This window comes from Ovis aries, chromosome 1 (genome assembly GCF_016772045.2).
Source record: "Ovis aries strain OAR_USU_Benz2616 breed Rambouillet chromosome 1, ARS-UI_Ramb_v3.0, whole genome shotgun sequence".
Lineage (NCBI taxonomy): Eukaryota > Metazoa > Chordata > Mammalia > Artiodactyla > Bovidae > Ovis > Ovis aries.
In genome coordinates this window covers 12,524,621-12,538,089 of record NC_056054.1, presented here as the reverse complement: position 1 = coordinate 12,538,089, position 13,469 = coordinate 12,524,621, and the positions used below count along the sequence as shown (strand labels likewise).

Genomic DNA, 13,469 nt, shown 5'->3' with positions numbered 1-13,469 from the left:
AGGGGACGACAGAGGATGAGATGGCTGGATGGCATCACTGACTTGATGGACATGGGTTTGGGTGAACTCTGGGAGTTGGTGATGGACAGGGAGGCCTGGCGTGCTGCAGTTCATGGAGTCGCAAAGAGTCGGACACGACTGAGCGACTGAACTGAACTGAACTAATTTCCTTCTATTCCTAGTTTATTTGAGTATATTACCTCTTGACCAGACTATTAGAATAGTTAAGTAGCTTGTCTTCCCGTCTGCTGTGCTGTCTAATATCTCCAAGCCACAGAACATGTAGAGATAGCCTGGGGGAATTAGAACCAGCCACCTGAAGGGAAGCTGGAGTGTAGTGGGTGGGCAAGCAGCACGTGGCCTGCTGCTTTCCTGCTCAGAACCAAGGAAGCCAAGAGCTGTGGAGTCAGCTTTCCTCTAGCCTCATGAAGACGCTATCCCTCAGGCCCCGCCCCTCAGAAGCCTCTTGCCCCACCCACAGCCCCTTGGGCCCTGCCCCATTTGGCTCCCCACGCACCCCGCCTTTCCAGCCCCCTGCCCCTGCCCCAGAGAACCTCGCATTACTCAACTTGCAGCCCCCTGGGAGGAGGATGAGATCCGCAGGGACCGAGTGGAGCCCCAGAGCGTGTCTCTGTCGTGGCGGGAGCCCATCCCCGCGGGAGCCCCAGGGGCCAACGGCACAGAGTATGAGATCAGATACTTCGAGAAGGTGAGTCTGGGTCTGGGAGGGACGTGGGGTTGCATTACCAGCTGCGATCTGTCCCCCTCTCCTGCCGGCTTCCTTTTATTTACAAGGCCCTCCCAGCATAAGTCCTTCTTGCTTTGTCTCTAAACATCCCCACCGGCCCCCTAAGCGGCCTCCCCAGCCGGAGGTTCTTCCAGGCCCCTCCTCACCGTGGACACACAGCTCTGCCTCTTTCCTCGGGGCTTCTTTCGGTAACCCGTCATCGTGTCCATTTTCACCACTGCTGCCTGGTGTTACAGTGGACAAAAAGCTTCCTCTGGGGGCTGATCCAGACTTTCTGGGGCTGGATTCTGTGCATAGTTTGCAGCCCTTTTAAGAAAAAGAACGCAGAAACATATTGTTTCAAATTTTATGGAAAAGTACCACTGTAGGAACATGTCGCCAGGTCTGGTGGTGTGCCAGAGCTCAGCATAAATAATATGCTGATAAATAATGTACTGATAAATGTTCGGAGAAGGCAATGGCAACCCACTCCAGTGTTCTTGCCTGGAGAATCCCAGGGATGGCGGAGCCTGGTGGGCTGCTGTCTCTGGGGTTGCAGAGTCGGACATGACTGAAGTGACTTAGCAGCAGCAGATAAATGTTTAACAGTCAGCTCTCACAGCAATGAATGCATGCACTGGCATTTTAATTTTACTGATGTGGAGACTCTGTAACCAATTGTTTATAAATAATAATAGAAAGTATACAACGTTCCTTATCGTAAACTCTGTAGGGCCAGTTGATTCTCCTAGGATACTTTTTCTTGATTTTGGCTGACTTCTTGTATCTGTGGTCAGTCTGTGGTTGCAGCTCAAGGGTGGTTTAACAAGTGGAGTTAGGTCCAGATCCACTATCTCTTTCTGCATAAGTTGATGGTCTTTGAATTTGATAGGTAATCTACAGGTAAACTGTTCTCACTTTGGTACTCGTTAAAGCAAAACTCTGCTTTCAACTTAGCACTGCCTGCGTTAGGACTTCACCCCCTCCTCAGTGACCCCAGGGAGTTCTTTGCTGAATCAGATAACAGATTTTGAAAAGAGAAATCTGGAGAGCTGTGAGCTGAGAGAGAGAGAGAGAGGAAGTTGGGGGCTTTCAACCCAGAGATGGTAGCTGAAGCCAAAGGACCTGAGGGGATGGCCAAGGGAGGGGGGCATGAGTGAGAAAAGCAGCTGGGACAGGGTTCTGGGGGTCCCTGATGTCAAGGAGACCACAGTGAAGGTCCCTGGGAAGGAGCCAGGCAGGCAGCAGTTGCTTAGAAAGGGCTCACTGAACTGACACTCGGGGATCAGAGCGTAGATGCAGTCCCAGTGCTGAGCTGGGTGGATGCTCCCTGGCCCATGGGGAGTGTGAATTTGCTGGGAACAAAAACCCTTGACAAGAGGAGCCAGTACAAAAGGGGCTGTGTTTGAAAGCCTTCAGGAGAGTCTCAGGGAGCCTGGTGACCAGAAGCGTGGCAGGAGTCACCAGCCCCTCATCTCTGAGTTCTCTCCATACCAACCCCACCTCCTCTGCAGGAAGGGTTGTTTCTAGCACCTTGCAGCCGCCCAGGCTGGCAGCCCCTTTTCCCCCTCCCCTCCCCGAGCCTGCTTATAAATTCTGCAGCCAGGGCCTCACTGTCTTTCCATGGTATGTTCAAATGCCCAGAAGTGGGATTCTGATTGGCCCAGCTTGGGTCAGAGTCTGCCCTGATTCCTGAATACCGGGCCTGTAGAAGTGGGGGCACAGACATAGGGGAGAAGTACTCTTGCCTGGAAAGTTCCATGGACGGAGGAGCCTGGAAGGCTGCAGTCCACGAGGTCGTGAAGAGTCGGACACGACTGAGCGACTTCCCTTTCACTCTTCACTTTCATGCATTGGAGAAGGCAATGGCAACCCACTCCAGTATTCTTGCCTGGAGAATTCCAGGGATGGGGGAATCTGGTGGGCTTCCGTCTGTGGGGTCGCACAGAGTCGGACATGACTGACATGACTTAGCAGCAGCAGCAGCAGCAGCACCTTTGGGGCCTGTGAGCGTGTCAGAGGCTCTAATCAGGGGGTGTGCGCAGAGATGGAATGATGGCAGCATGTCCAGCACGTGCCATGATCAGATGTGTTGGGGGCAGGATGACATAGTGCACAGAAGGAATTGGGAAGGTGTCACCCAGCCCCTTCCCTGCTGGGAGCATCACCTGTACAAGGAGATAGGAAGGCTGGTGTGAGGACTGTAGGAAGTCGGCTCCTATAGGGTCTAGCCCAGCAGTGGACAGTGAATGGGCCCTTGGTGGGGGGCTGTGGGTGAGCCTCTCAGCCCCTCTGATCCGAATTCCTTATCTGTGAATCCACACCTTGCAGGACATTGTGAAAGTCCAAGGACAAGGGGAAAGGAAAAGCCAACAAGGGCCGGGCAGGTGTCAGGGCTCATTTCCTTCTTCTTTCCTTGGAGGGGTCAGGTGTAGCTCCTCCTCTAGACTGCCGTTCATCCTAGCATCCCTGATAAGGCCAGCATCTTCTCTAAAGTTTCTGTTACTCAGAGGCGGGGCTGTTCTCAGTTAAGGTACCACCGAGTATAGGTGGAAACTTGTGGCGGAGAAAGGGGCTGGGGATCTTCTGGAAGAAAGCTGTGAGATTCCTCCCAGATGAGTGGAGTTACTTCAGCAGCCTGGGCTCCTCCTCCCAGAGTACCTCTGCCACCTCCCTACCCCTTCCCTCCACATTCTCCCAGGAGCATGGGGCCAGCCCTGGGTCTGGGCCTCATGTGTCTCTGTCCCTCCCCAGGGTCAGAGTGAGCAGACTTACTCGACGGTGAAGACAGGGGCACCTGCGGTCACTGTCACTAACCTGAAGCCGGCTACCCGCTACGTCTTTCAGATCCGGGCAGCTTCCCCAGGGCTCTCCTGGGAGACCCAGAGCTTCAACCCCAGCATTGAAGTGCTGACCCCAGGAGAGGGTAAGTGACACGTGCAAGAGGAGAGAAAACGCAGCCTGGGGCTGGAGCATGGAGGCAAATTAAGGCATTATCTGTGCAACTAAGGGAACCTGCAGAACAGTTCGGTTACAACCTAACGAATGAGACTGGAATCCAGTAACTAGTGGCTCAGATTGGGTACCTGTCCTGGAAGAACTCACAGGGAAGGGATCCATGAACAGCTAGAACCCAGGTCTCAGCTGGTATCTCCCTCCCATGTCTCGAGGAAATATCCTCTGCCCTCTCCAAGATTCCTCTCTTTTCTTGGGAGGACTTTTCTTCTCCTGGTCACTTCTTGTCCTTGACCACTAAATTCTTGTTCCCATCCTGCTGCTTTCTCTCTGTCATGACACAGACTCAAACGTGGGCACCATCCCTCTTCCCATTACGCCTTAGCGTGTGAAGTCGAGAGGTCGGCCCAGCTTACCCTCTGGACTTCCAGGTCCTGATGTCCATCATCCCAGCATCCAGCCTTCGCTGAGGGTTGGGGCACACCAAGGGAGTGTCACCTGCAGCAATAAACCAAGCGAAAACACCAGAAGCGGTTAAGACTCCGAGCTTTCACTACTGGGTTCAATCCCTGGTCAGAGAACTAAGACCCCACAAGCTGCGTGGTGTGGCCGAAGGCAAACAGACCAACACACCACCAGGAGAACTGTGCACTTTCAATGGGCGAATTGTATGGTGTGAGAATAATTTCTCAATACAGTTGCTATCAAAACAAAGCAAAACAAGAACTGAACATCAGATATCCCTGATCCTAAAACAGTTCCAGCGCTCGGCCGTGGTGTGGTGCTGCCCCTCCTGCCCTGGCCTCCCTGCCCTGGCTCCTCCTCCCCGCTCCCCCAGGCCCCTTCCGGATGTGCACGGAGCATTTACTGCTTTCTTTTGGTCTCCTGCCGCTAAGCCAGCCCTCAGGGCCTCACCCCTATCTACCCCGAGCAGCTCATGGAAGTATTTTTCCTGGACAAAAGGCAGTTTGCCCTAAGAGGCATCCTGGCACCAGCTGTCAAGATAATAATTCTTTCCAACCTGCTACATGAGTCGAATCCAAGATAGAAAGAGTTCTGAGCCCAGAGGGAGGTGGAGATAAAGTGTTGAGGGAGTTTGCCTTCTGGGAAGGAGACAGCACTTCTTGCTCGAATGCCTGTCTCTGCTAGACCCCAGCCAGGTGCTGGTGAGAGGAGATTAGAGCTGGGTCTTGAAGGCTGGGGAACGTTGGAGTTCTCCTTGGGGAGGTGGGCAGGGAAGGCATCTTGGAGAGTGAGAGGCAGCAGAACAAAGGCTCGTGGGTTAGGCTGGAGTGGATGTGGTGGAGGGTGGCTGCTGGGGGCTGGTAGCTGAAGAGGACTGATGACCTCTGTTAATATGGTGCTTCTCAGTAGGGGGATCCCTGGGTCTGGAAGATCCCCTGGAGAAGGAAATGGCAACCCACTCCAGTATTCTTGCCTGGGAAATCCCTTGGACAGAGGAGATTGGTGGGCTACAGTCCATGGGACTGCAAAGGGTCAGATACAAATGAGCTACTGAGTGCACACAGTTGGTAGATGTGCCGCTCAGCCCCTGGCCGCCTCTGTTGTGGCCCTGGCTACAGAGAGTGGTTCTCCAATCGCAGAACACTTTTTCCAGTGAGCTGTGACCCCAAGTCAAGATCACGAGGAGGACCATGCTGCACCACTGTACTAGCTAACCACTGCTGTGTAGCCAATTACCCTCAACTCAACAGCCAAAACCAATATTCATTCATTACCTCGTGGTTTCTGTGGGTCAGGAATGTGCGTGCGGCTTAGCCCTCACTGCAGCCCAGGTGTCCTCTGGGGCTGCAATCATCTCCAGGCTCAGCTGGGGCGGAGTAGAGGGGAGGGGAGGGGGTAGTGTGTGCTTCCCTAGCTGGACCCTTGCTGGCTGCTTGCTGGAGGCAGGCACGAGATTCCTAGGCTTCTCCAAGGGCTGCTCATAACCCAGCAACCAGATTCTTCTAGAGACTGTGAGAGAGAGAGGGAGCAAGAGGATGCCCAAGACAGAAGCCGATCTCTTGTAACTTCATCATGGTGGTGACATCCCATCCCTTGTGCTGTATTCTGTTCATTAGAAGCAAATGACTGTGTTCAGCCCATGCTCATGGGGGAAGGAACACCAGGAAGCGGAGAATCCTGCAGGACTGTCTCAGAGGCTGCCGGTCACACCAGTTTTCTCTGCATCCTCCATTTCCGTGTCCACCAGGACAGCTCATTTCAAACAGTCCTTGGCGACAGTTCCATCTTCTACCACCAGCCAGGCCCAGGGCCCTATTCCCCTTCTCTGGAAATGGGGGCTCTGAAATCTACTCTTTTGACCCTGACCTTGTTGGCCTCTGACCCTCCCTTTCTCTGCTGTCAATCTTCCTCACTTGCTGTGTGACGTCCTAATAGCAGCTCTTGAGATCTGACCACATCTGTCAGGCTCCCAGCCCCTCCTGGTCCCATGATCATCTCTCCCCAGCCTCCACAAACTCTCCTGGTTGAAGCACTCTCCAGCCCTGCTGGCCCCCATTCCCCGAACATTATTTTGCACCCACCCCGCTGTCCCCAGGACTGGCTCTCCTCCATCGTCCCTCGCCAAGGCTGCCTGCTAAAGTGTCTTTTTCTAATCCCAGTTTATTCATCAGGGCTGCGTAGCATCTTCCCCATCCCTGATAGTTATCCCAAACCTTTATCTCTTCCAAGCACCCCCTCTCTTTCCCCGCTCCTGACCTAGCAGATTCCCTCATTCCTCTCCTTGTGGGAAGGAACTCTGTCCACTGCTCTGGGCTCCCTGTTACCCTCAAGATAAAGCTCATCCTCCTGACCTAGCATTCAAGGCCCTTCTGGGTCTGTCACCTCCCCCAGTTCCCTTCATCCTCCTGCCTTCCAGCTTTATCTCTTCACATCTTGCATCTCTACCTCCATGCAGCCTGCTTTCCAGCCACATGGGATGGCCTGTCTTTTTCCAGACCCAGCAAATGCGTCTAAGCATCATCAACAACCCTGTCCATCTTCCAGGTCCAGTACAGATGATGCCTCTTCTGCAAAACCTTCCCCACTGGCTTTAGGAAGAAATGATTGTGCCTCTGCTCAGCTCTGCCCCTGTCTCTGTTTCTTTTTTTTCATTGATTTTTCATTTCTATCTCCCCTGCTGGTCAGTACATCCCTCCAGGGCAAGGATTCTGACTCATTCATTGCCGACTCCCCAGGACCACTGCCAGCCTGGTGCACGTGTTGGATGGATGGGTGGATGGGGCTGAGGGCCTGGGGTCCTCTTGGCCCCTCTGCTGGGGAAATAGTTCAAAGCAGAGGCTTTAGGAATCAGGTTCGAATCTTAAGGTCACTGTTTATTGGCTTTGTGACCTTGGGCAAATTACATAACTTTTCTTGATGTCAGTTTCCTCAGCTGCAGAATGGAGACAGTTCACTTCCCTGGCTTCTTGTGATGATGAAACAGGATTGTTTAGTTATGGCACATAAGTGTGCATTAAATGTTAACTCATCATTCTTACTGTTAGAGAGGATGAGATGGTTAGATAGTATCAGTGACTCAATGGACATGCAAACCCCAGGAAACAGTGGAGGACAGGGGAGCCTGGGCACACTACAGCCATTGCTGTAAAGAGTCTGACGTGACTTAGCAACTGAACATCAGCAAAAATTGTCGGTGACAGTTCTGGTTTGGGGTTGGGGAGCTCAGAGAAAAGGCCATGTCCCTGCAGAGCCACCTTCCTTGTGCATCTATAAGGCAAAAAGGAAGGCCCGAGCCTGCCTGTCTGGATGCCTGCTCCTCTCTCTCAGAGCTGGGCTGCAGTAGAAGTGACCCCGCCCTGGGAAAGGACGAAGCTTCAGGTGCCATTGCGGTTGGTGGGGGCAGCCTTGCTCCCAGCCTGGCTGGGAGGCCAGGCCGAGGGTGGAGGTGCTGTGGACATCCTGCTGTGGGGTGAGGACAGGAGTCTGTCCTGGGGCTTACCCGGGAGCCTGGTCCTCTGCCTCTCTCAACCTCGTGGTTTTCCTCCCAGCCACCTCCGGGTCCAAGGACCAGAGCCCCGCGGTCATCGTCACCGTGGTAACCATCTCAGCCCTCCTCGTCCTGGGCTCTGTGATGAGCGTGCTGGCCATTTGGAGGAGGTAGGTGACTGGTTCCAGCCTGGCTGTCCCCTGGCAGGCTGTGTCCCTGCCTTCAGGTACCTGTATCTGTATCTGCATTTGCACATGTGCGGATTTGCACAGGCGAGCATACCACTGTGTAGAGACAGGCCTGACTGGTGCTGTCCTGGCCCCTCCCCCCATGCCCTGCTCCTGCTCAGCTGCTGTGGGATGAAGGGGATTTAGCTCCTTCACTCATTAAATGTCAGAAGGCATCGCTACGGAGGGAATGAAGCTCCAGCTGCTCCGGTGTAATTGGGAGCCTCCCGAGGCGCTGGAGGCCCCCAGCCCCTGCCCCCAAGGGATCTGGAGGCCCTTTAACACAGGCAGAGAGAAGAAAGGCAGAAACTGCGTGTGCCTGTGTGTGGGGGGGCGGGGCAGGGAGAGCAGGGAGGGGAGCTCATGTGCCAGAAACCCCCAAGCCCCAGAGGAAGGGAGCTTGCAGGAGAGTGGGCAGAGAGAGGGGATGGGTGGAGGGGGGAAGATATGGAGCTTGGGTCTGGCTCAGCAAAGATAGAGTCCCTTTGGCAGAGGCACCCCAGGTGGGTTCCAGGCTGGGGCTGAGGTCAGCAGACTGGAGGGGCTGGGAAGGCTGCATGTGACAGGCTGGAGTAGGGGGAGCAGAGGAAAGGAATGAGCTGGTCCAGGAGGCACACGTCAGCATCCTGGAACTGCCTGCGGGCCGGAGGGGCAGCGAGCTTTCATCTGGCTCAGATGGGGTTATTTGCTTGGCCTTAAGTGAGGCGCTGAAAGTGACTGAGGAGGAGAGGATCTGGGAGCCAGCTCTGCCCCAGCCAGGTGAGTCAGGAAAGCAGGACAAGAGTAAAATCTCCTTGATCATGGAGCTTAAAGGTCCACAGATGAGACGCGTTGGAAAAGCAGGAATGGACAGGAGCTGGGAGCAGCTTGTGCTGGCCGTGAGCTCAGGGCCTCCGGGAGGCAGGAGAGGATGGGGGAGAGGTGAGCAAGAAGGGCATCTTTGGACAGAGGCTGCAAGACAGGAGTGGCTGCCCAGGAGCACCTCAGAGACCGCTGCATGAGAGCAGGCAGGGCAGGCCAGGCGTGGATTTCAAAACCTACTCAAAATCAAATGGCACCAACATGGGAATCTGCCAGGTCCAGCACTGATGGGCAAGGACACGCGTCTCCAGCACGCATGCCCCCGCTTCCCTCGCCCACCTCCTCTGCTCCCCGTCTCTGCAGCCCCCCGCTCTGTACAGTGGGCCCCTCACCTCCACTTGCTCTCCCAGCCGATCCTGGCTCACCCCAGTTCTCACTAGGGGGTGTCGTCCTCAGGTGGAAGCGTCTCGCTTTCTCTGTTGCTCCTCCACCCACTCAGCCTCTCCCCCTGCATCCCTCCTCAGCTCTCCCAGATGTTCATGGACATCCTGTTCCCATGCTGGATGACCTCACTAGCCATTGGACAACCTGCCCCAGCCCTTGGCCTCTGGGGTCTTTGCCTTCATTTCCACAGACCCTCGCTCCTGTTCCACCTCAGCTGCCTGCTCCCATCTCCTGACGTGGACCAGGCCATCAGCCCAGTTCTGCTTGTGCCCTGCAGACTGCTGGTCCTCGCAGCTCACTCTCTCAGCTGTGTCTGCTGCACCTGCTCTTCGCCTGCACCACTGAGTCAGGCACACCTGCCTGTCTCTGCATCCATCTTCTCCCTCCGTTTCTCTAGAGGAAGTGCCATCCTCCCGGCCGGGATCGGTCCTTCTATCTGTGACTGAAACCCACCCCTTCCTGCCTTTTCAGGAGCCCTTACTATTGATCCCATCTACTTCTTCCCTATATGCTGGCTAACATTTGTTGAGTGCTTTGTAAGCTCTTGGTGCCAATGTGATCAGGCAGGGCTGTCTTGATCCTAATCATATTAAAGAGAAAACCAGCCACCTGATCCACAGACAGTGAGGGAAGGACCTAGGGAGTTGATCCGTGCCATCAGATTCCAGAGCCCACGCGGGGGACCGAGGTCATGACCACTCCATCCTGCGTGATCGCCTCCACTGGCATCAACAGGTGGCCATCTCTCTCGAGTCTCCCTCAGCTCTCCCCCTTGAGTCTTCACGTGACCTTGCTCTTCTGATCCTGTTTCCTTCCTTGCTTCCTGTGACATCACCGCCCCCCCCCCCACCTTCTGCCCCTGATTTCCCTTCTGCTTCCCTGCAGTTTCTCTGGTGGCTCTTTCACAGTATCCTCGGTGGCTTCCTTCTCTGTTGTGTTGTTAGTCGCTCAGTCCGACTCTTTGCAACTTCGTGGACGGTAGCCCACCAGGCTCCTCTGTCCCTGGGATTCTCCAGGCAAGAATACTGCAGTGGGTAACCATTCCCTTCTCCAGGGGATCTTCCCAACCCAGGGATTGAACCTGGGTCTCCTGCATTGCAGGCAGATTCTTCACCATCTGAGCCACCAGGGAAGCCCTCCTCTCCTCTTCCCTATCTCTAGATGGGCGGTGGTGGGGTTGGGGTGGTCCTCAGACTTGTTCCCCATCTCCATCCCGCTTCTCAGGCTCCCTCCTCTCCCTGGACAAGGCCCCCAGCTCTAGAACTTGTATCTCCAGAGCAGACCCTTCTTCTAAACTACACCCCCCGCCCCCGCCACACGTAGCTAACTCCCTGCTCACTGATCAGCTCTGCTTATCCCAGAGGTGCTGCAAACTCAAATTTCTAAACGGGAACTTGTCATCGCTCCGCCTTGGTGAATGGTACCTGCCTCGCTTCACTGGGCAAGCTGGAACACTACAGTGGTTCCTACCTTTGCCCTCTCCCTTTCTGACCTCCAGCCTTCCCCAAGCCCCATGGCCCTGTCACCTCAATGTCACTCTTACTTTTCTCCATCCCTGGTCACCCTGTAGCCTGAGCCATCTCCTGCCATCTCCTTCAGGGACAACAGCAGCAGCTGGGATGGTCTTTCTAAAGTGCAAATTGAACCGTGGCACTCCCCTGCTCAAAGCTGCCTCCCCCTGGGGCTCTCCTCTTCCCCACCCCCAGAATAAAACCTAAGTCTTTATGTGGGCCTGCAAGAGCCTGCCTTGGGGGCCTGGGTGCCAGCCCATGACTTTGTTGATCGTGATGTAGTCCTTTGGCCCACGGTGGCCTCTCTCGGGAAGCCATCCTTGATGGTCTCAACCCTATCTCAGCTCCATGTTCCCACAGCGCACCGCCCTTCTCCTTTGCTTGGACCTGTGAGTGGGCTTGTGGTTCCTTCTCAAGGTCTGTTTTCTTGACTAGCCCAGAAGTTGCCCCTGGGCGCAAGGCCTGCCTGTTGTGTTCAGCTGTAGGCAGGGAGGCAGCTTGGACTTGAAGTCAGGGCATGGATTTGGGTGTCTCTGGAGTTGCAAGAATTCACGGCATCTCAAAGTGAAAATAACTAGGAATGCGGAGGGGGTGAGTGGTTAGGTCGGGGGCTGGGGTTACATGTGTGCTGGGGGGAGAAGCTTCCAGACCCACAGGACAAGAAGGTCCCTCCCCTGGGGCACAGACCTTGTCCTTTTGGAGGGACAAAGAGGTGCCACCCTGGGTGCTGGTAAGATGGGAAGGGCTGGGACAGCCTGGCTCAAAGGATGACAGTGGACACCCCCACTCTCACCCCCTACCCCAGGCCCTGCAGCTATGGCAAAGGAGGTCGGGACGCCCATGATGAGGAGGAGCTGTATTTCCACTGTGAGTTGTCTGGGCCTGGCCTGGGGCGGGGCGGGCACCACCTCACCTTACTTCCTCAGTCCTCTTCCTGACTCCCCTTGCTTCAGTTCAGTTCAGTTCAGTTGCTCAGTTGTGTCCGACTCTTTGCGACCCCATGGGCTGCAGCACACCAGGCTTTCCTGTCTATCACCAACTCCTGGAGTTTACTCAAACTCATATCCATTGAGTCGGTGATGCCATCCAACCATCTCATCCTCTGTCGTCCCCTTCTCCCGCCTTCAATCTTTCCCAGCATCAGGGTCTTTGAATGAGTCAGTTTTTTCTATCAGGTGGCCAAAGTATTTATTGGAGTTTCAGCTTCAGCATCAGTCCTTCCAATGAATATTCAGTACTGATCTCCTTTAGGATGGACTGGTTGGATCTCCTTGCAGTCCAAGACACTCTCAAGAGTCTTCTCCAACACCACAGTTCAAAAGCATCAATTCTATGGTGCTCAGCCCTTGGATACCTCCCCTCCCCCACCCCACTGCTCCAAGCACAGAGGCCCTTTTCCTCACTCCCGTCTCTTTCTCCTCATTGCTAGTCAAAGTCCCAACTCGCCGCACGTTCGTAGATCCCCAGAGCTGTGGGGACCCGCTGCAGGCCGTGCATCTGTTTGCCAAGGAGCTGGATGCGAAAAGCGTCACGCTGGAGAAGAGCCTTGGAACAGGCAAACTGGGCACCCGGGGAATCCTTGTCTGTGGGGAAGCCCTTCCTCTCCCTGCTGCTAGCCCTCCCTGGAAGCCCCTCCTACATCCCACCCCACCACTATCCTGTTAGCCTGCCTCCACCCCAAGTCCCGCCGCCATCTCTGCAGGCCTGGCCTTCACCCAGCCCCCATGCTGTCCAGGAAGCCCCCGCCTCCACATCAAGCTGGGCCTCTGCCCACCAGGGTCCAGGGAAGGAAGTGGCCGAGGAATCTGTGAGCCTACCTTCCTACCCTTTGCCTGCCCCCAGGGTCAGAACTCTCTCCCTTCAGGCTCTTTCAGAGCTGGCTCTGCAGACTGCCACTGGCAGAAGTTTGGTCGCAGGCTTTCAAGGCCCGATGGGGAGGGGTGTTTGCAAGCTTGGGTTCCAGGCATACCTGAGTTCTAGCCCTGGCTCTGCCACTGACCAGGGGCTCGTCCGTCTTCTGCTCTGAGCCTCAGCTTCTTGTCTGTTAAATGGGCATGATATCTGCCTCAGAGATGCTGTGGGAGCGTCCCAGTGCTTAGCCCAGGGCCTGGCTCCTAGCGGGTGAGTGCTCTCTCACCATCAGTGCCCTGACTTCCTTGCTTCGTGTCTGCAAGCCCTCCGCCCCTGCGCTGAGAAGGCAGCGCTTTGACCGGGAGCCCAACACTCTACCCTAGCACTGTCGGCAGACTCACTGGGCAGAGGCTGGCAAGGGGCAGCGTGGTGGAGTAGATGCCATGGTCTCCCAGCACGCCTTTGATGTGCTGGCACGCGCATAGTCCTTCCTTTGAGGCTTTGGAATTTCCCACCACGGGAGGCAGGGAGGACTCCCCATTTCACAGAGGAGAAAACTGAGGCCAGAGGAGGGGCAGAGCAGACGGTCAGTACTCAGTTGACCAGGATTTGAACTCAGGAGCCCCGAGTCCCAGGCCAGAAAGGGCCCGTGAGCCAGAAGCTGCTCACCCTGCCCGGGCTGGCCGAGGCCGCAGCCTCCGGTGGGTGTCTGAGGTGCTGTTCTCCCCCAGGGCGGTTTGGGGAGCTGTGCTGTGGCTGCCTGCAGCTCCCGGGCCGCCAGGAGCTCCCTGTGGCCGTGCACACGCTGAGGGAGGGCTGCTCCGACTCGCAGAGGCTCAGCTTCCTGGCCGAGGCCCTCACCCTGGGCCAGTTTGACCACAGCCACGTGGTGCGACTGGAGGGCGTGGTCACCCGAGGTAAGGCCGGTGCTCCACCAGTGTGTGGGGGGGGAGAGGGAGGAGTCCGTGGTGTGGGAAGTGGGAAGTGGGAAGTGTCACGCC

The 13,469-nt window shown here is 55.7% G+C and overlaps 1 protein-coding gene across 1 annotated transcript in view; it reads left to right on the top strand.

Moving 5' to 3' along the window:
* EPHA10 (EPH receptor A10) overlaps positions 1-13,469 on the top strand; it is a 43,310-nt gene that overhangs the window by 24,889 nt on the left and 4,952 nt on the right. Inside the window, exons 6-11 of the mRNA XM_027968086.3 lie at positions 576-709; positions 3,482-3,653; positions 7,696-7,804; positions 11,423-11,484; positions 12,047-12,172; positions 13,200-13,385. Of these exons, the coding sequence (XP_027823887.1) occupies positions 576-709; positions 3,482-3,653; positions 7,696-7,804; positions 11,423-11,484; positions 12,047-12,172; positions 13,200-13,385 (789 nt within the window). The remainder of the gene's footprint in view (positions 1-575; positions 710-3,481; positions 3,654-7,695; positions 7,805-11,422; positions 11,485-12,046; positions 12,173-13,199; positions 13,386-13,469) is intronic.